Here is a 22,128-nt window from a genome sequence, read left to right as displayed (position 1 = left end):
CACACTCGTCAAAGAGGCCCAGGGTTTAAACAGCAGACCTCCCATGTGGTAGGCGGAAGCCCTATCCATTGGGCCAAGTTTACTTCCCTACAGTTTAACTTGCACAGGTATGTTTAATGATTTGAACAAAATGGGGTCAATTAGGAAAAATTATATATAGGAGCTGACTTACAGAGAATAAGATATCTTTTTAGTGTTGACAATTTTAAAGGGTTTAAAATAAGTGATTATTCTTCAGTCTTCTAAATTGAAATTGCTCAGGGGGCTATAAAATCTGGAAATTCAGACCAAATACGTAACAGTTTACTAACACATGCTATGTTCAATGTATTGTTACTAACAATTCAAAAAGTTGTGCAAAATTTGCAATGAACAACGTGCACTAAAGCAACATTTTCGGAGATCCTCCATGAGATGGACCCGCCATCACTGCCTCCGTTTTTGACTCAACTCGTCTGGGTCTCCCCCCACTCCCCGCCCCGGGGGTGCCGCAGCGCAGCCGCTCAGCCGGCTGGCAGCCGCAGCCCCTACCCCAGGGCGCAGATGGCGACCACGGCTGCAGGGGTGGCGGTGGGCTCAGCTGTGGGCCACGTCCGTGGGCTGCGCTCTGACCGCAGCCTTCGGTGGAGGCAGCTCAGAGCCCGCCCAGCAGGCCCCACCGCACTGCCCCCCAACCCCTTCACCTGGGGCCCCTCGCCTACGACATCAAGCAGTTCCTGGACCGCTCAGAGTGACAGCCCAGTCTGAGCTCCCTGCCCTGAAGATGCTGGAGCAGACTCTGGGCCAGCTCTGAGAAGGCCCCCGGGCACGGCCCTGCACACTCCCCTCACCCCTGCCGCCGGCCTGACCATGGCCACCAGACTGTACCCGTGGGGCTGGGACTGGGAGTGAGGAGGGGTTCTCACCCCATTTCACAAGAGACGCAAATGTGCAATTTAAAGGGTTTATTTTAGGGGGAAAAAAAAGCATTTCCATCAATCCTTGTATATACATCTGCAATGCATTGTCTTAGATGATCTGTGTCTCTAATTTTCACTGAATAACCTTGTACCTTTAGCATACTTGAGAAGAAGTAATCAAGGGAATTAACTTTACCACTTGTATATACCACGAAAAAATGGGTACCAATTATGAGATAATGGAGGAAACAGTAACAAAAACATATCTTCTTGGTTTCAAATAATTCTATACCAAAACATTTTGTTAAAGATGAAGTGATTTTTAATCTATGGATTTTTAATCTATGGATATTGTCCATATCTATGGATATGGGTATTGTCTGAATAATATTAAAGATCTATTAAAAATTTGGTTTTAAAATAGAGTGCAACTTAAAACAGGTCTTACAATAATTTCAATAAATCAGGCACTCGAGAACATAATGTGGAGATACAACAACCATGTGATGACTCCTTAAGGCTTTAGGGGGATAAGATCTTTTTCAAATATAAAAAGAAATTAAGTCTCTCTACAATGCTAACCCTAAAATCTATTCTCCTTTATAGACTACAATATTATTGTCAGTTTCATATACTTTTACTTTATAAAGAACTCCCGCAGGAAGAAATTTCTGAAGGTTTTCCCATATATACACAGCTACATTTTCTGTAGTGCTGCAGGAAAAGAAAAGAAGTTCAAAAAGTGAATATTAAACAAAATTTAATGTTTAATATTTACAGAGAGCAAAAATTCTATCTTTAAAAGACATCGTCAAACTAAAACTTTAGAAATTGCACAACAATCAGATACAATATTAAAAGCAATACTTCTTTTTTACTATCAGTGTAAGGCTAGTGATGCCCACCTCACGACCTTGGCGAAGTAGGGCACATCCAGATCCAGATTCTTGTGGTCGAGGGGCTTCATAATTGCCTCCTGGAGACAAAACAAAGGAAAAATCACATTGATTCCATTATGACTCAAATTCCACAGTTTTCCACCTCTGCCTCTAAGCCTTCTCTGTATCATTTGGCCCCTAACTCAGTACTTGTAAATCCTAGGTCCCTGTCTTACAAAGCAATCTTAGAAAGTTTAAAGTTGTAAGATAAAGTTAAGGCCTAGTTCTCTATAATGATTAGTTATCTTCTTATAACTGAATGCCAAGGAGGTAAGAAACCAAAAAGTAGAGAATTCACTTGAGCCTTCTCAAAGCACAAGCTCTTGTGATTCTGAATTCAGTTTAATACTTTTTGAATTCTGTCCAAAAATTTACCAGAAACACTTCTCCTTAACAGTCTCACCTACAACACAATGCCATAATATTTTTAGGACAAGTCTCCAGTAAGTACTACATTTTGCAAAGCATACTAAGTCTGAAATTATGTAGGCAGTTCTATATTTCTGCAATGACAAATAATTTAGAAAAGATCTTGGGTTCTTAAAGGGAAAACATACTATAAACTTAAAGACTTCCTAATACTTATATATAATAATGCAGTATTTTTCCTTGTCATTAGCAAGAATCATAATTCCCTTATTCTTTCTAGGTTTACATTTTTAGCTACTATGTAAGACCTAATTTTCCATATGGTATGGTTTTAAGTATGTTAATAACAATAGTAGCAATTATTTCTTGAGCAAAAACAGAACCATCTAAAAAGAGGAAACACTAAACCAAACATCTTTTAGAATACATCAAATGAAAGGATGCTCCTTGGATACCAAGAAAATAAATACCTTAGCTTTATCTTCAATCCCAACTCAGGTCCCAACTCCTACGTGGACAGCTTTTCTGCAGAGCATTTTCTAATTTTACTCTATATGCCATGATTAGCTACTTATACCGACAGGAGTGTGTGGTGTCCTTCAGGTAAATAAAGATGGGGAAAAGTGTAGAGAACTCTAATACTCAATCATATGCCTGCCTGGGACATCTCACATTTTTGTCTTATCTTGTACACCTTATATCCTCAGTAAATGTGGGAACTCTGTCTTTACAGCTTTGCTAAAGTGCCTTGAGCACAGTGCTACTTGTTCATTCACTCATTCTCTTAGTCATTTATTCAACCAACACTTATTGAGCACCTATTATATTTACCTTCTAGAAAAAGTAATATTAGCAATCTGTGGGTATGGGCTATGTCTCATTCATCTTTGTATTCCTAGTACTTAGCACATGTACTGATGCAAAGTAGACAAATTTGTTGGCTATATGGATAAAAAGTAATGCGAAAGAAGTAATATTTATTAGTAACATTTTTATGATGCAAATGCCAAATTTTTTAAAGAGCAAAACAAAGAACTAAGTAAACAGGTGAGGTATTGGATAACAAAAAAATATGCTGGGGAGCAGATGTGGCTCAAGCGGTTTGAGCGCCCACCTCTCACACGTGAGGTCCCAGGTTCAGTTCCCAGTGCCTCCTGAGAAAACAAAAACAAAAACAAAAAACAAAAAAAAACAAAAAACAAAACTCGTTTCAGTGGTTGAGCACCGGCTTCCCACATACGAGGTCCCAGGTTCAATCCCCAGCTACCAGTACCTCAACAAAAAAGGAAAAGGAAAAAAAAAAAAATATATATATATATATGCTGGATAGTAGGAAAATTACTCCAACTGCACAATTGACTAACCACGTGATGTGGGACAAGTCATTTAACTGTTCAGTATCTCTTGATCTTAATCTATGGAATGAAGAAGTTGGCTTAGATTTTCTCTAAGGACTCTTACAATGCAACAATTCTATAATGATACAATCAATAAATTATTTATAGATCACTTTCTTGAGTATTCATTTCCATCTATGAACTTCCCCAGTGAGTTTATAATAAAGCAAAAGGGATAAAATCTATGATCGAAGACTCAAAGAAAATTCAGAGAAAGAAAGGAGAAAGCTGTAACTTGAAAGAAGGGTAAAATTTGTTAAAGGAAGGAAATCAGAATAGTCCAAGCAAGGAACACAAGATGAGCATTTATTCCCATCACTGTAACACCACTATGACTAATTTCCTTCAAGTCACCCAGACAACTTTAGAAGGCCTCTAGCCTAGGGAGAGGGAAAAATAGGTGTAATATGGGGGCATTTTCAGGACTTGGGAACTGTCCTGAATGACACTGCAATGACAGATGCAGGTCATCATATATCTTGCCATAACTTACAAAATTGTGCGGGAGAGTATAAACTACGATGTAAACTATAATCCATGCTTAGCGGCAATGCTCAAAAATGTGTTCATCAATTGTAACAAATGTACCACACTGATGAAGGATGTTAATGTGGGAAAATGTGAGAGGGGTAGGCAGGAGGTCATACGAGAATCCCCTCTATTTTTTATGTAACTAACATTTATGTAATCTAAGTACATTTTTTTAAAAAAAATTTTTAATATATTAAAAAAAAAACGAAAGCCTCCAACTACTCCTATACTCCTATACTCCCATACCCAATTCTATCCACAAAGTCGTGGAACTTCTGGAGATACTCATTTGGGGAAGTGAAAATGGGGCCATCGAATATACTTAGGAGAAAGCACATAATAAACACCCAACATGCTATTACCTCCATATACTCCTTGAGGTCGGTCAAGTTCATAACCATACCTGTAACAGGATCAATCTGAAGAATAAGGAAAGGGGAATATTACAACAGACTCTCCATATTTAAGCCTCTGGCAAATTATTAAAGACTGTACAGTGTGCAAAGATTGGGCACACAATTGCCTTCACCCCAGAGACTATCATCAATCTCAGCATGGAAATACCACATGCCTGAGGCATCTGTTTCACGGTCCTGCTCTTCTACCTGTCTACATATAGCACAGTAAAGACAACATGTGGGAGAGGAGTGGCCTGGAATGGCAGCAGCTCACCACACAGACAAAGGCAAACAATGAAGCAATACAGATTGGAACAGACGTTTTCAACAGGGAAGCCACAACGTTGGCTAAGAAAGGACTCAGCAATCTGCACAAACCACACAAATCTTTTCAGCACGTACCTCTCCATGTACTGTCACCATAACTATGGGAAAGAAAACAAAATACCAAAAACCAGCATGACTTTCAATAGATTAACATCCAAGCACAACTTAGCAACTAAATTAACTATGAGATATTCCCCACCCAAACATACAACAAAAGTTATCTTTTTAGTTAGGATCTTTTTATCAACTAAAGCAAGACTCAACAAAGACAGAGAAGCTTAGTAGTTTTGCTAAATGGTAAGTCACTGCTGCTGGATTTCTGCCTATAAAAGTAGAAAAAGTACAGGTAGGTGCCCAACTACACACTGAGCTGGTGTAATCCTGGATAATACTTTTCTGATCAAGCAAAACCACTACTGGGCTTTAAACTCTTCTCCTTTCACACACACAAATGTATAGTTTACATTAGTGCTTTGAGAATTAACAAGCTCTTGAATAAAGCATTTGAAAGACCTTGATGACCAGTGGTTTACAAATTAAAAGTTTTTATTTTGTGTGTGTGATTTTTTTTTCTTATTTCTTCCCCCTTTCCCTTCCCCTCCCTCCCCCTCATTGTCTGATCCCTGTGTCCATTCGCTGTGTGTTCTTCTGTGTCTGTTGTATTCTCATTAGGCAGCTCCAGGAACCCATCCTGGGACCTTCCAGAGTGGGAGAGAGGTGATTATTCTCTTGCTTCTCCTCAGCAACCTGGGACTCATATTGTTTCTTCTTTGTGTTTGTGTCTCTTTTTTGTTGCATCATTTTGCTATATCAGCTCTCCCTGTGGGCAGCACCATTCCTGGGCAGGCTACACTCCTACAGGGGCCTACACTCCTTACATGGGGACACCCCTGTGTGGGGGCGACACTCCTTGCATGCAGCCGCACTCCATGTGGACCATCTCACCACACGGGGCCAAGGGGCCCTGGGTATTGAACCCTGGACCTCCTATATGGTAGGCGGAAGCTCTATCAGTTGAGCCACATTAGCTTCCCTAAAAGCTTTTATATACGTGTGTATTTTTCGGCTCTAGATCTATTCAAACACCATAGGTATTACATAATAAGTGAGTAAAACAATACTGAAAGACATCATAAATTAAATAAGAGGTGGCACCTGAACTAGAAACCCTGACCTTCTGACATCCTGTCTGTTCTTTTACTCCACCACACCATATTCTATAATACTCTATGGCTTATGTAGCAGCATTTCAAGGCATTGGCTGTATCTCAAAGAATCAAATCAGTTATTCTTGCATAAATTAATTACTTTCTTAGAACACTGCTAGCAAAGTTTTAGATCCAATCTATTTTTCTGCCATAGAGCATGCTCCTAGGCAAAATTACCCTCTTTTTCAGTCATTATTTATTTACTCAAAGAATCCAATCTAATTTTAACACAAGCCTCTGCCAGACCTAATTAGAAGGAAACACACTGCCAAAAGAATCTTACTGTGTGCTCTAAGACCAAGGGAAAAGTTATTTAAACCACTCATTGTTTTCGAGTACTTGCAACAGAACAGATAACTGAGGGGTAAATTTAAGATGCATCAAACCAAGGCATTAGATCTTTTCACTTTGCACTTTCACTTAAATTCTGATTCAAGACTCAAAGCATCCATGTTCTGGCCATAAGTCTTCTTACTCATTAGCTAATATTTGCTGAATACTTTCATCCTTATTAAAAGGGCTAAAATTCCATTAAATTTTCTCTCACCTTTATAATTGTGCCCATGGCCATTTGGATTGTTGCATTTCCCAAAGAGTTTCAAGTTTTCTTCATTGCTCAGAGATTTGCTGACAAAATAAGTCAATACAACACAAATATTACACTCACATCCCTTCTCTGCTTTCTCTGCCCCCTGCCTTTATGATTTGTTCTAGCCTTTGAAAAGCTTTACAATTTGTTATTAGCTTGGTTTACCAAAGGGAAAGTCGTAAAGCAACTAGATATCATTACCCAGCTATACTGTCAAGAACCAGCGTGTACTCCCTAATGACACAGTCTCACTAGGGGGAAACAAAGGTTCAAATCGGCCTCACTAGCGAGGGGTCGCTTTGGTGCAAACAAGCTGAGAGCCCAGGCTCTAAATCCCAACCGTGCTGCGTGCTTTCAGAGTTGCCTTAGGAAACGGAAGTTGGGTCCTTTTCTTCCTACCCTCAGTAAAAAGGAGATGGAACGCCACCTCGTAATTGTATCAGATACCGTAGCTAATGCTCCTGGGATATATCAGCTAACATTTATGGAGTGTTTTCACAATGTGCTGGATACTGTGCAATTTGGGCAAATTGAACCCCTTTACACGTCACAGCGACCTTTTGAGCTAAACCAAGGAAATCTGGGGGACCAAGCTGCTTCCGGTCACAGAGCTGGGGGCGCCTGTCGGCGCTCACTCCGCAGCGGGCTCGGTGAACCACCACGCTTCACTGCCTCCCCGAGCGCTCGTTCACCTCGAGCTGCCAAGGCTCTTTCCGTCGTGGTCCCTAATAAAGCCCCTCCGTCGCCGCCGCCACCCAAAAGCCACCAGACCGCGCTCCGCCCCGCCCGGGTGGCGTCCCGCAGCGGCACCGCCCCGCCTTCCACCTGTGGAGCCGGTGGCTCGCGCTGAAGGAGACGAGGCGGGACACTCGCGCACGGCGACGGCGGCCTTCTCCCGAACTCGCCGCACTCATAGTCTCCCAACGCCAAGCGCGCCTCGCCCCGGGCCCGGGGCGGGCGGGAAGACGGGCCTCCTTCCGCGCTTGCGCAGTGCGGGCTCGCTCCTCAGGCCCGGGCTCGAAAGCGCCTCCCTATCGGCCCGGAGGTCCTGACGGGCGTCCCCCACTGTTGGAAGAGCTAGAGGGCAGAATCTCTTTTTTGTCCTCCAAGCCTGAGGAGACGTCACCCGGCCACGGTCATTCAAAAGCGCATTTTGGGTCCTGAAATGAACTTGTTGAGCCTCACCTCCCACGCCCTTCTAGAAAGTTCTGGGTTCGTTACAGTGGAAACCTCCAGCTTCAGGGTACTCAGTTTATTCACAGCTTACCTATGATATAAAGGGAGCAGGAATTTGTGAGCACTTGAGGGACCACGTGGCTTTCAGAGATGGAACTTGAACTGTATGTAATGATTCGTACTAAGGGACATTCTAAAGCCATCGTTAACATCCACGAGCACGCATGGACCCGTTTAGTGCCCTGGGTTGACATAGTTTGAACACATGAACATATGCGTTAGCAATTCTCTGGCCAATGTGGATAGATCAGGAGTGAAAAGATCTTATCTACTCGTAGGTTTCCAAACCATTCAGAGTCCCCAGGACCTTGTCACCTCTTGCTTCCATTCATTCTTTAATTAAATATTTATTGAGCATCTATTATGTGGCTGGTACTGTTCCAGGCACTAAGGGGGACAGTGTGTATTCTATATGAGAAAATTAATTAATCGAATGATAAAAAGAACAAGTCAATAGTAACAGCCTAGGAAAAGTTTCCTGAAATTTAGAAAAGGACGATAAAACCATGGAGGCAGCAGAAATAGAATGCTCACTGGTGATTTTTTTCCCCAAGTGTCTCCTGACTCCAGGTATCTGCTTGTTCTGCATTAAATTATCAGCATGTTATATAGCAAACATTCGTATACATTTTCAAATGTTTGTCCCATTTCCCCCACTCGGCTGTAAAGAAAAGATTTCAGAGAGTAAATTTGCAGAAGTTTTTGAGACTGAGATGTTCTCATTTAATCCTTTCACTTTACACATGAGTTAATGACTTATCCAAGATCACTCAGAATATAAACATTATGTCTCAGGTATTAATTACATGAGAGGTAAATACACGAACAAGCAGTGATTACACAAACACTTAACTCATTCTGAAATCACTTTAAAGCATCAAAATAAAAAAAAAAAGGTAAAAGGGTAGAAGGAATATCCGAGAAAATGCATTTATTATTTGATTGCTTTAATAAAACATTTCTTTGCATTTACAGAGTTTTTACTCTAAAATTTTTCACTAAAACAAGTGCTATATAAGGCCAAATTCACCCTCGTGATCCTAACTAACCAATAAGGAAACAACATCCCCCCTGACTTTCAGTGTTTTGCTTTCAGTGCTTTGAGATCAAAGTCCCCATTTCATTCATGCAATATTTACTGGAACCTACTAAGGCAGAGCTTTGTGCTTGGCTCCTTTGTACTAAGAAGCTAGCTTCTATTAAGAGAAGCAGGAGGTATACAAATGGGCAAAAATAGGCAAGGTAGCCCCCATAGAGATCACCTTCCAGTTCTTAGTCATTTCAGTAAGTCAACAAATGTTTACTTCACCCCTATTAAATGCCAGGCACTCTGCCAAGTGCTGGAGACACAAAGATGAATAACAAACACATGGTCCCTGTTCTCACAGAGTTCAGTTTAATAAAAGAGCCAAATACAGAAATATTAACAAGACAAAATAAAAAAGGCTAATTCAGCCTCAGAAAGTTAAAAAAAAAAAAAAAGTTTCTGTTTTAGATTCCTAGGCTGCCATGGAATGGACTGGCTTATGGGAATTTATACAATTACAGTTTTGAGGCCATGAAAGTGTCCAAATTAAGGCATCATGAAGGCAATACTTTTTCCCCCAAAGACCGGCTGCCAGCCATCTTGGCTCCTCTGCCACATGGCAAGGCACATGGCAGTGTCTCCTGGTCTCTTTCTTCTTCTCTAGGTTTTGATTCAGAAATTCTTGTACCCTGTGTTTTTCTCTCTCTGTCTGAATTTCATTCTCCTAACAAAGGACTCCAGTAAGAGGATTAAGATCCATCCTTATTGCTGTGGGTCACACTGTAATAGCCTTATCAAAAGATCTTACTTACAATGGGTCCCCACATACAGGAAAACAAGAACCTGTTTTTCTGGGGTTCATACTGCTTCAAACCATCACAGCTTCAGAGAGATGACTTCTGAGCTAGATTTTAAAGGAGTTCACCAGATAGATAAGAACAGATGAGAGTTTCAGGAAGAGAGAATGAGGAAAAGAAACAGAAAATTGCAGCTTTTTTAGTGCATAGTGACAAGTTCTTTGCTGCACTGGAGGGACAGATGAGAAATGAGGCTGAAAACATCCATTCGGGACCAAATTATTGAAGGGTCTTGAACATCACTTTACGTACAAAGGAGAAGAGGCTCCATCTCTGTGGAAAAAAGCGTTTCACCTGTTCTATTGCAGATGTTGCCTTATTGTGGATGTTGCAGTTGTTCCCTATTATTGTAGATGATGTTGCAGTTCAGATGGCAAACAGCTGCTCGGGTAGTTTCCAGTAAATACGAGGCAGAAACTAGGGTTGAGGCTCTCAGTTCCAGAGGCTGTAAATCCCCTGGTCCCACCTTTATTTCCTCTCTTGTGTGTTTCTCTCTGTCCTTTATTTCCTTAAGTTCTGCATCACCCTCCCTTCAAGCCAACCTATTGCTGAGTTGATTGCAGCAACTAGTGCCCAACGGAGGGGCTCCAAACAGGGGCCCAAAGGGAAGAAGGATTGCCTCAAGCAAAACTGAAGTGGTGTAACGGTGCAGAGCTCCAAGTGGTTTGGAAAGCCTTCGAAGTCCTCGTGGGTTTGCTTATATTTCCTCAGGAGACAGAGAACGTCCTGTGTGGGTACCAGCTAGTCGGATAAAGCCATACCATGAACACCAAAAAACAAGGAAGGTTCCTGTGGAAAGACAGACACTGAAAACTCCATGGCTGGGTCTCATTCTGAAGACTAGAATGGCTTTACATCAAAGTATCTAAACTACAGACCTTGTTCAAGCATGGTATCATAAAGCAAGTATGGTTTGGGGACAGAAAGAGATTAAGAAGGAAATTGAGGGAAGCAGACTTGGCCCAGTGGTTAAGGTGTCCGTCTACCACATGGGAGGTCCGCGGTTCAAACCCCGGGCCTCCTTGACCCGTGTGCAGCTGGCTCATGCACAGTGCTGATGCGCGCAAGGAGTGCCCTGCCACGCAGGGGTGTCCCCGCGTAGGGGAGCCCCACGTGCAAGGAGCGCACCCTGCAAGGAGAGCCGCCCAGCATGAAAGAAAGTGCAGCCTGCCCAAGAATGGTGCTGCATACACGAAGAGCTGACACAACAAGATGATGCAACAGAAAGAAACACAGATTCCCGGTGCTGCTGATAAGGATAGAAGCGGTCACAGAAAAACACACAGCGAATGGACACAGAGCAGACAACTGGAGGGGGGAGGGGAGAGAAATTTTTTTTTAATTAAAAAAAAATTTTTTAACTCTATGTAAAAAAAAAAAAGAAATTGAGAGGAAGAAAACTGGGAAAGAAATGTTGGATTATTTAAAGAAGCAAAAAGGAAAATTAACAAAAATGTTAGAGGAAAAAAACAAAAGGCAAAAGACAGGGCAGCTGGAGAGTATAAAAAATCAAATTAAAATCAATGAAGAAATTCTAAATTAGTAGATTTGGAACTGCTTTTGTGTTTGTTCAATGTCAGTGTGTATGTTGTAATTCTTTCAGTGTATGTTGTAACTTTTTGTGATTGTTCATTGTCAGTGTATATTCTGATACCTCTGGATGGTGATTTAATTTGGTAAAAAAAGCTCTATACAAATGGCCAAAAATTAAATAAGTGCTTGTATTATTACCTAAGTGTAAAATGTTAATGAGATCGCTATAATAATAAGTTTAAGTCTTGATTAATAGAATTACCGTCTCTTTATGAAAAACAGTTATTGCTTAAATTGAAATGAATTTTCATAGAATAAAAGGAAAGATGGAAAAAGTTAATATTGAAAAAAGTAAAAAGTTTGTGGAAATGGTAACTGAAATGTTATAAGGTGTATTTTGTCCTAATATGGAATGTAAAAGTTAAGCAAATATTGAAAAAGGTAAACGGTTTGTGGGAATGCTAACTAAAATTTAAGGTGTATTTCGTCTTAAAATAAAATGGTTAGTTTTATAAAATCAGAAAATGGAGATATGCAGAACAAAATTAATATGCGTATAGCAAGTTATAAAGGCATTGTGATAGTATTCAGTGAGATAATGTGTTTTGTAAAAGTAAAACAAACCTGAATGAATATAAAAAGTACAAAAACTGTGTGAAAAGGTCAACAATGAACTTTTGCAGTTCTTCAAGGCTTTCTGCCCTGGCCTGATGGCAGTGAATCTGGCTGCATAGAAAAAACCTGCGGCAGTGACCGTACTAAGAAACATCAGAGACAATGGTAATTTTAAGGGCCTGAAATAGACAAACAATTGGGACAAGCTGTAAGGTCCCTGCTACTCTATCAAATTCTTAAATGTTGTTTGGGTGGGTAAGACAGCACTATACTCTCACTGTATTTAATACATACAATGTTTTCTCATGTTAATGAAGTTTGTAATAACTTAGTCTGTGAATTGAACGTGGCCAGCACTAATATCAAGTACTGGCCTATATAGCCTTGCCGGTTGGGAATATTAAGCCCATGAGAAATGAAAGTCTATTCATTAAATGTCTAGTTGAAAGTCTTGTTTGTTCTTGCAGTTATGGATTATATATAAAATGCTCCGATACTAATCAGAACTTTAATAATAAAACATATTGTGTACTTAAGTGATTTGATGAACTGTGATATATAAATGTACCTTGTTGAATGTATTGATAAAAAAATTAATGAGTATTGTTCAAACCTAAAAGTAAAAATATCATGCAGGAAGCTTTGTTAATCAGGAAAACGTCATTTGCATAAACTTAACAAAAACAAAAAGGGGGAAATGTGGAAAAGAGTTTCACCTGCTCTATTGCAGATGTTGCCTTATTGTGGATGTTGCAGTTCCCTATTATTGTAGATGATGTTGCAGTTCAGGCAGCAAACAGCTGCTCGGTAGTTTCCAATAAATACGAGGTGGAAACTAGGGTCGAGGCTCTCAGTTCCAGAGGCTCTAAGTCCCCTGGTCCCACCTTTATTTCCTCTCTTGTGTCTCTCTCTGTCCTTTAAGTTCTGCATCGCCCTCTCTTCAAGCCAACCTATTGCTGAGCTGATTGCAGCACATCTCATCTCTCTTCTAGCTCCTCCCCAAGAAAAGAGAATTCTCATTTGATTTAAATCAAATTTCCAGCCACTTTGGTCTCATTTACTCACAAGCAGGATCACAATGTGTTAAAAGCCCCAAATGTGGTTATGGCTTACTCTCTTATGCTCAAAAGAATAAACTGGGTCAAAATTTCTCTACCTCCACCTGCACCCCCAAGAAGGCCTGGACAATTTTGTCCACTGTTCTGTTCTGTCTCTTGGCCCTGTAATAAACTTGACCAGGGCCTGGCACCTTTGGACAGGCTGACCATCTCTCCCTCCCTTTTCCTCATTTGTACACCATGCATTCCCCTTCCTTAAGTTTTGGACTTAGGGGGGGGGAAAGTTCCTGCCTAGGTTTTGAGGCATGTTATATATTCACTTACATATTACCAGGAATATACGCCTGGATTTTAAAAGGTCATGGATCCTTTTCTGTCTTCTCCTTTTGGAACCTTATAGATACCAGGCATGAGGCAGAATCCAGGCATCCTTGGGTCAAAATTTTATGATTATCCTTTGCCAGCCATTTTATGTTTGAACTTCACTTCCTTTGTGTTAGGATGGAGTAAGGTTTTTAAACAGGGGGAAAACATGAGATCTGTGTACTTTCCAGATGTCAGCCAGAGTGTCTTTCACCCTTGAGATCTAGATATGATAGCTTAAGCCTCCTTGTCCTGTCTGGGAAATACAAGGTCTTTTCAGGGACTGCCATGAAATATCAGGGGACTTCTGTTCTTATGATTCCCCAAGCACTAAGCTCCTGCTGAATTTGTTCAATTTAGGCACCTTCTAGCCATTCCATACCTGCTGCTGCTGTCACTGACCCAGACAAGGGACTCAGCTCTTTCAGTCATTGCCACAATCAACCCCCACAGCTGGCATTGTTATATATGGGGCACTTCTCCAAAGATGACAGATTGTGAAGTTGGAAACCACTCTTAAGGAAAATTAGAGAAGAAATTGATGATTTGGGGCCACAGATGTGTAGTGAACCTAAGAGAAGCCACTAACCATGAGTTTACAGTCGCCCCAAACTACTTATTTGCAGTTTTTCTCCAGCACCATTCAACGTGAAGAGGGCTAATGGACGATATAATTATCCGGTTTGGATTCAGGCTAGGGTTTGGGGAGAGTTGGAATTAAAGGAAAAGGGATCAAGGGATTTTGAGGGTGTTGACAAGGGTGCAGTTTAAGTGACAGATCTGGAGATGGAGGCTGATTAGGGCTACTGGTAAAAATTGATGGGGTTTAGAACAATGGAGAATATATGATCTCTAGTGCCACCTGTTGCCCAAATTTATGAAGAACTATGGACTTTTCATCAATCCTTGGAGAACAATACACCTGGAGATTAGATGAAATGCCTGATTGTAAAGCTCTCCCTTAAAACAAGCACCTCCCAAGCTGGGCTGGAGGCAGAGAGGAGGGCGGTGGTGAGAGCTCCTTAGGAGAGTTATGCAACTGCAGTGGCATGTGCAGTTTAGAAGAAGCCTTCAAGCATGATGTATTTGGGCTCCTGTCCTCTGTGAGTACCTCAGCACCGATGGTATCAGGCAGGATGTGGTGGAAAGAACAGGGGCTTCTCAGACCTATATTTAAAATCTGCTCTTCATGACCATTTGTATTTTTTCTCCCAAGTTTGAGCATCTGTGTTACCCACCTAATCTGTTGTTGTTAATGATCCCATTTTAATTCTATGATGTATTACCTAGAGGAAGTTATAGCCAGTATAAGTACATTTAAAACTTACTCCAAAGGTTGTATCAACATTTGCTTAATGTTTTTAAGAGCAGTAAGAAAATATAAAATCATAATTATCTCATTTTTTATAGAACTTTAATACGTATTAAGTGTCTGTGGTTTGGAGGCCAGGATGCCCTTTTGCTCGCTCTCTTTTATGAAGACCCTTCCTTTTACACCAAAGCCCAGATCTGGTGGCTGTGCCATCAGAGGGGTACGAAGGTGCCATGGAACCCATAAGGCATTTGCACAGGCATTTCTGCTCGGCCCAGTTCTTCGAAGTTCTTAGCATTCAGGACGAGGAGAAAATTGCTTTCATTCTAGGAAAGGAAAGACAACACTGAAAATTCCCTTTGTTTTCATTTGAAAATCTGTCTGTCTCTTCCATGGGGCTGTAAAATTCCTAAGGGCAGAGATGACATCTTATTCGCCTTTGTATCTATCGCCAGCATTTAGCACATTGCCCGGCCTACCCTGTCCACTCACTACATGTTGGATGAATTGCTTAACTGTACTGAAAAGGAAACCCTGGCTGCAGAGTTTCATACCTAGATTTTAAAAAATTAAGTTGTTTATATTAATCAGCTTCATTGAATCCTTCTGAAGTGAAGCATTTTTTTTACTTGCACCCTTACGTAGTAGGGTGCAAGTAGAAATACTTGCATTTCGTGTTACTTCGGAGCTGCTCAAAAGGCAGCAATGCAAGGCAAACTGACATCCGCCCTGGTCTAATTACACGAGTGGCAAATGCTTGGCATGAGGAAAGTCCTCTGAAACCCGTGGCAGGCATCACCAACTGATCACGGTTCTTTTCTTACTGAACCCTTAAAAGGCCTCAGCATCCTACATCCAAGGGAGTTACTAATAATTGATCAAAGTTGGCACTCAAAGTGAACCTAGTTGCCACAAGATAGCCCAAGATGAGAAGTCAGATACCAACATTAATGAGACACTAGGCCAGGGCGTATGACATTTGGGCTTTGGGGGCAGTTTATTGACACTGGCAGCACAGATGTGGTAAAAACATTAGCCTAGAAGAGAAGATTTAGATTTAAATGCTGGGCTTTACCATCATAAGATCTTATGCAAGTCTCCTTTAATTTAAGTTACAAATTCCACATGTTTCAAGTGGTATCCCATAAAGTTGTTTTGCTGACTAAATAAGATAATATGTATGAAAGTAGTGTGTAAACAACAAATTCCTAAGCAAACGGAAATTATTAGTATGGATCTACAAGTATAACTTTAAAACAATAATAAAGTATGGACTATGATAAAAGAGTATATACATAGTAAGGACAGGAGGGGAAGAAAAGGAGAGGGTGCCTGCGGTCACCCCTCGGGCTGAAGTGTGGTTTGCTGGCCTGGCGGGGGAGCAGCCGCGGCAGGCCAAGCCGCTGCCCCCATAATAGGGTGGCTGGTCGGACTCACCGCCACCCCTGAAGGGAGCTCGGCATGGGCGCAGAGTGCCCTCGGGTCTCCCCTTCTCGGCAGCCATGCTTCCGCGGCCACCCCTCCTCCCGGATGGAGTCACACGATGCCTGTGGGGCGGCACCCTTCTTCTTCTTTCTCCCTGCGCAGGCGCAGGGCGGAAAATTCCAGTCTGCCCTTTTCCCCTCCCCTGACAGCAGCAACAGCCAGGCGTGGGCGGAAAAATCCAGTCTGCCCTTTTCCCTTCCCCCGACAGCGGCAACAGCCAGGCGTGGGCGGGAAACTCAAGTCTGCCCTCCACCCCAGCAACAGCAGCCACCAATCCCTAAACCCTGCCCCTTCCCCCAGCAACAGCGACAGCCAATCCCTAACCACCACCCCTCCCCCGTCCGGTACCGCCCACTGACCTTTCACCGGCAGCCAATCAGAACAGGGCGTGGCTTCGACCAATCAGCCTTCCCCAGCCCCTATAAAACTGTTGCCTCTCCCTCAATAAAGTGGACTTGCGTGTTTACCTTGTCTCCCTGGTAGTTCTTCTGCCGTGCGCCCTCCAGTCCTGAGAGCCCCCGACAAGGGCCTGGCCTCCCTTGTCCCCAGTTCGTCGCCTGCTTCTCCGGGCGACCCCTTCGTCGCCGGCTTCGCCGGGCGACCCCGTCAGCCGAACCGCGCAACCCCTGTGAGACCGATCCCTCGTCTGCTGCCGGACCGACCCCTCGTCCCGAGCGGGACCAACCCCTCGTCCAGAGCTGGACCGACCCCTCGTCCGCAGCCAGACCCCACCTCTACCGACCGAGCAAGCCGCCGCAGGTGCCATATTGGAATCAAAATAAACTATCCATGGCATCACTAAATACAACTCTCAAATGGCTTAGTGTTACTTTTCCTCTTGCCTAGCAATAGGAAAAGCCATTTACCTGGTTGGGGGTGATCACCACAGAGAGAATAACCCCAGCGTCTTCTTCATTGGCTCCTGGCACAGGAACAAAAACAGGTTCTGAGGGATAAAAGCCATCTTCTCTCCATACCTGCAATTCCCCCAAAAAAGTATTTGATAAAAGGCCAGTTGTGAGCTGGAAGTTTTCTATAGCTTTTGTCACTCCCAGCATGAGTTTGAATGTCAATATAATATTGTGACAGTAAAAGAATCAAGCTCACTGAGTTGGATATAAAGTAAGCTTTTGCAGCCCCAGATTCTATCATCAAACATGATTTGTGTAATTATAATTCCCCATCAACATGAAATATTAGTGTCCTAATAACCTTAACTCCATAGTTTCTCCCAAAATAATATCTGCCATGGAATTACTTTTCTGAACTCAGGGTTCATGTAGGTTTCTTAGAGCAGGGGTTTTTATGTGTTGTGGTTGTTGTTGTTTTCAGGTACCAGGACAGGGGATTGAACCCAGGACCTCATATATGGAAGGCTGGCACTCAACCACTGAGCCATATAGGCTCTGCTGAGTTGGCTCCCTTGTCTGTTTGCTTGTTGTTTACTCGTTGTTTGCTTGTGTGGTTTTTTCTTGTCTGCTTGTTGTTTTTTTCTCGTTGTTTCCTTGTTGTCTACTCATTTCTTTGTTTTTGTTTGTTTGTTCACTGTCTATTTTTCTTTAGGAGGCACCAGGAACTGAACCCAGGACCTCCCATGTGGGAGGCAGGTGCTCAGCTGCTTAAGCCACATCCACTCCCCAGAGTAGGGGTACTTAACCATGAGTCCATGTCTGTGGAAAGGTTTCAGGGGATCTGTGAGCTTGAATTGAAAAAAATCAACTTATTATCTTTATTTTTTCTGACTTCCAATGTCGAGTGTCATAAAACTGTCTATCCGCTGCTACATTCTGAGAACAGGTCCATGGTTCTCACCTGACTTGGAGGGGGGGCGCGGTCCATGGAACCAAAAAGGTTAAGAACCCCTGCCCTAGAGGGAACATATTCCTAATCTAGGTGATTCCATGGTTCTCAAATTTAATGAAAGTAAATGGCTGAGCTTCTTGACCATTAAAGCATCTCAAGAGTTACCTTAAGCAAAACAGAAATTAATTCAAAGGACAAAATAGATCTTTTAAAAGTCTAGAAAAGGAGATTTCCATTACCGTCAGTGTCTTGTTCACCACGTCGACCTTGATCAGAGAATCCCCCACCAAGTGCCGAAAGCCACAGCCATAGAAAAAATTATACTTTTTGCCATGGAATTGGCCATAGTTGATTTGTGGAAATTCAATGCCTCCTTCCTCCTCTAGGTCCTTGTGATGTAAATTTTCATGAGAGCACCAGATCTACAAAAGATCCCGAAACGGATTTGTAGTGGTTAATTCTCACTTATTTTCTTCAGTGTAGGTCATGAAAGGACTAAAACCTTGTAAGAGTCTGGAACAGGGCTTAGAAGCAGAGGTTCTGTGTCATTTCTCTTATGTTGCTTCTCTTTCTATCATTTGCATGAATGCATAAAAGATCAAGTTTCGTGAATGAGCTGTCAAATGGCATTTTATTTCTATTAAAGCTAAAACATTCATGGCTGTACAACAATATGCTTGTGGTAAGGACAAATTGTCTAAAAGCTGGGGCTAGTTGATACCCATCTCAAATGCTTAGGCAGTTCACAACCACAGGCAATGAATGAAGTGCCACTGCTAAGTTCAACATCTTAGTGGAATGTCCTTTCATAGCTTACCTTTCCATCAGCCTGTTTCACAGCACTGGCCGAAGAATAGGACAATGGGCTGAGGTTCTCTCCCTCAGGAGCATTCAAACTGACATTTAAGGGCAAAACAAACCTTCGAGGGAAAGATCTGGCTACTGAATTATAGACCTGTTCAGGAGACAAACAGGTGAAAAATTTGTCATTCATAGGATAATAACATTCCCCAATAATCTAGATTTAATCAACATTACTGGCATTCCTAAGCAATTGTGTAAACGATCATTTTCATTCATTCATTTATTCAGCAAATATTGGTGGAGTGCCTCCTACAGGCCAAATACTGCTTTATACACCAGGAATATAGCAGTAAAGAAAGCAAAGTCTCTGCCCTCATGAAACTGTTATTCTAGTAGAGAAAGAATGATAAGAAATAAATATATACGAGACATTTAATTACTATATAGCCAAATGTCTATTTCATCAATATTGTCTAGTTTGTCAGCGTACAGCTGTTCACGTATCCTTTCATGACCTCCTTTTATTTCTGTGGTAATGTGTGGTAATAGCCCTCTTTCATTTCTGATTTTATTTGCATCTTCTTTTTTTCTTTGTTAGCCTAGCTATGGGTTTGACAATTTTGTTGCTCTTCTTGAAGAATCAACTTTTGGTTTGGTTGATTCTACTGTTTTTTAATTCTCCATTTCACTTATTTCTGCTCTAATCTTTGTTATTTCTTTCCCTCTGCTTGCTTTGGGATTAGTCTGCTGTTCTTTTTCTAGTTTCTCTAGGTGTGCAGTTAGGTCTTTGATTTTACCTCTTTATTTTTTAATGTAAGCATTGAGGGCTATAAATTCCCCTCTCAGCACTGCCTTTATTGTATCCCAGAAATTTTGATGTGTTGTGTTCTTGTTTTTGTTTATCTCTAGATATTTACTGATTTCTCTTGCAATTTCTTCTTTGACCCGCTGATTATTTTAGAGTATATTGTTTAATCTCCATATATTTGAGAAGTTTCCCTTTTTCCAAATATAGAAGTGCCATATGATCCAGCAATCCCACTCCTAGAAATACATTTGGAAGAACCGAAAGCAAGAATGTAAACAGATATTTGCACACTGATGTTCATAGCAGTATTATTCACAATTGCCAAAAGATAGAAACAACCTAAGTGTCCAGCAACTGATGAATGAATAAATAAAATGTGATATATACATACAATGGAATACTTCCTATACAGCTGTGAGAGGAAATTAATTTGGGAGGCATATGACAACATGGATGAACCTTGAGGATACTATGTTGAGTGAAATAAGCCAGACACAAAAGGAAGATTATTGTATGATCTCACTGATAGGAACTAAATACCAAGAGTAAATGTATGGAATTAAACTATAGCGTATAGGTTAATAGGAGACAGAATATGGTTTGAGAAGGGGAAGATGATGCTGAATATATATAGAATGTTTAATAAAGTCCATTTAAATATGTGGAATATGGATAGAAGTGATGGTGACACATTATAGTGAGTGTATAACTAACACTGTTGATTTATAAATGTGATTGTGGCTGAAGGGGGTAGTCTAAGGAGGTTACTGCCAATTGAAAGACAACTAGAGGATAATCTAGGGACTGCATGACATGGTGATTTCAGTCATAGATGAGGAGTGTGGTTAGTAATACAGGGAAACGGACTTGGCCCAGTGGTTAGGGCATCCGTCTACCACATGGGAGGTCCGCGGTTCAAACCCCGGGCCTCCTTGACCCGTGTGGAGCTGGCCATGCGCAGTGCTGATGCGCGCAAGGAGTGTCGTGCCACGCAAGGGTGTCTCCCGCGTAGGGGAGCCCCACGCGCAAGGAGTGTGCCCGTGAGGAGAGCTGCCCAGGAAAGCCGCCCACACTTCCCGTGCCGCTGACGACAACAGAAGCGGACAAAGAAACAAGACGCAGCAAATAGACACCAAGAACAGACAACCGGGGGAGGGGGGGAGTTAAATAAATAAATAAATCTTTAAAAAAAAAAAAGTAATAAAAAACAATGTTCCTCTATTACAAAGTGTTAAGAATATGGTGACACATGGAAATATACAACTAATGTTATTATATAGACTATAGTTAACAGTAATATTGTAATAGTTTTGTAGCAAAGAAAGTACTATATAAATGCTAAAGGTAAAAAAAAAGAATATAGGATTTAGTTGTATGAGATAGAAATATGATCAGGCAATTTTTTTTTTCATTTTCTTCATTAACAAGGAGACCTTGAGCATGTCATTTAGCCAATCTGCACTCATTTACTCATTTTTCCAAACACTGGAGAAATAACAGTTTGTTTTTAGGATTAAATAAGATAAATGTACCTGGGCAGGATTTTTTTTTAAACTAACGCTTCCATAAATTGTCAAGCTGCCTTTTGTCTGTTATTTTATTTTTTGAAGTTGAAATAAATTTAAAAACAAACAAACAAACATAACACCTCTGGACAGCCAGGCGCAGGCGAGCTTCCCTGGCAGACATTTCACATGTGTTGCCATAACTTGCAAGAGGAATTAAACGCATTCTGTGTAACCCCAATGCGAAAGAACTCTTGGAAACTTGCATCTGGTTTCCTCCAGCACCTTTTCCTTTTACTGAGTTTGCTTCATATCTTTTTGCTGTAGTAATAATAACCATGGGTAGTACTATTTGCTAAGTTCTGTGAGTCCTAGCAAATCGTTAAACCTGGGGATGGTCCCGGGAATCCCTGACACACCTCTACAGAGACGATGTTTAGGAGACTCAAATAAAATAAGTGCATTTTCTCTGACCATAAGAATTAAGGGAAGTGAATTTGGCTCAACCGATAGAGCATCCGCCTACCACATGGGAGATCCAGGGTTCAAACCCAGGGCCTCCTGACCCATGTGGTGAGCTGGCCCATGTGCAGTGCTGCCAGGTGCAAGGAGTGCCCTGCCACGCAGGGGTGTCCTCCGTGTAGGGAGCCCCACGCGCAAGGAGTGCGCCCACGCGAAAAAAGCGCAACCTGCCCAGGAGTGGCACTGTACCACGGAGAGCTGACACCACAAAGTGACGCAACAAAAAGAGGCGCAGATTCCCAGTGCCACTGAAAACAATGCAAGCGGACAAAGAACACACAGCGAATGGACACAGAGAGCAGGCAACGGGGCGGGGAGAGGGGAGAAGGGGAGAGAAATAAATAAAAATAAATAAATAAATCTTTAAAAAAAAAAAGAAAGACTTCTTTAAGCACATTTTCTTCTCCTGAAATACTGCAAAAGGGAGAACAAGCCTCACCATCTCTCCCAGGTTTCCTCTATTTCAGAGAGACCCGGCAAGTGCGGCTTTCCAGCAAAGCCAGCACTGTTTCTCTGACATAGTCTGCCCTCCTTGAGGAGAAGA

General features: G+C 41.7%; 2 protein-coding genes across 3 annotated transcripts in view; both read right to left on the bottom strand.

Annotated features, from left to right (window-relative positions):
* Positions 1–929: 929 nt before the first annotated feature.
* Positions 930–7,653, bottom strand: PTS (6-pyruvoyltetrahydropterin synthase). 2 transcript variants are annotated; one of them, XM_012520700.4, is made up of 7 exons: positions 7,482–7,649; positions 6,615–6,694; positions 4,935–4,957; positions 4,497–4,553; positions 3,321–3,360; positions 1,805–1,875; positions 930–1,613 (listed from the first exon to the last, which is right to left on the bottom strand). In XM_012520700.4, the coding sequence occupies exons 1-7, from the start codon at positions 7,568–7,570 to the stop codon at positions 1,542–1,544; spliced, it is 432 nt and encodes a 143-aa protein (XP_012376154.2). In that variant the 5' UTR covers positions 7,571–7,649; the 3' UTR covers positions 930–1,541. The 2 variants fall into 2 exon arrangements, with proteins under 2 accessions (XP_012376154.2, XP_004481223.2); XM_004481166.5 differs by lacking the exon at positions 3,321–3,360 and having other exon boundaries at positions 7,482–7,653.
* A 7,095-nt stretch (positions 7,654–14,748) lies between these two features.
* BCO2 (beta-carotene oxygenase 2) overlaps positions 14,749–22,128 on the bottom strand; it is a 44,877-nt gene continuing 37,497 nt past the window's right edge. The window contains exons 9-12 of the mRNA XM_058289400.2: positions 18,763–18,900; positions 18,185–18,367; positions 17,009–17,119; positions 14,749–14,983 (exon numbers count right to left, since the gene is read on the bottom strand). Coding sequence (XP_058145383.1) covers positions 14,870–14,983; positions 17,009–17,119; positions 18,185–18,367; positions 18,763–18,900 — 546 coding nt within the window. The 3' untranslated portion in view covers positions 14,749–14,869. The remainder of the gene's footprint in view (positions 14,984–17,008; positions 17,120–18,184; positions 18,368–18,762; positions 18,901–22,128) is intronic.

The sequence above is a fragment of the Dasypus novemcinctus genome, chromosome 27, assembly GCF_030445035.2.
Source record: "Dasypus novemcinctus isolate mDasNov1 chromosome 27, mDasNov1.1.hap2, whole genome shotgun sequence".
Classification (NCBI taxonomy): domain Eukaryota; kingdom Metazoa; phylum Chordata; class Mammalia; order Cingulata; family Dasypodidae; genus Dasypus; species Dasypus novemcinctus.
Note: the sequence above shows the minus strand (reverse complement) of the source record. Positions and strands in the feature narration are given on the sequence as shown.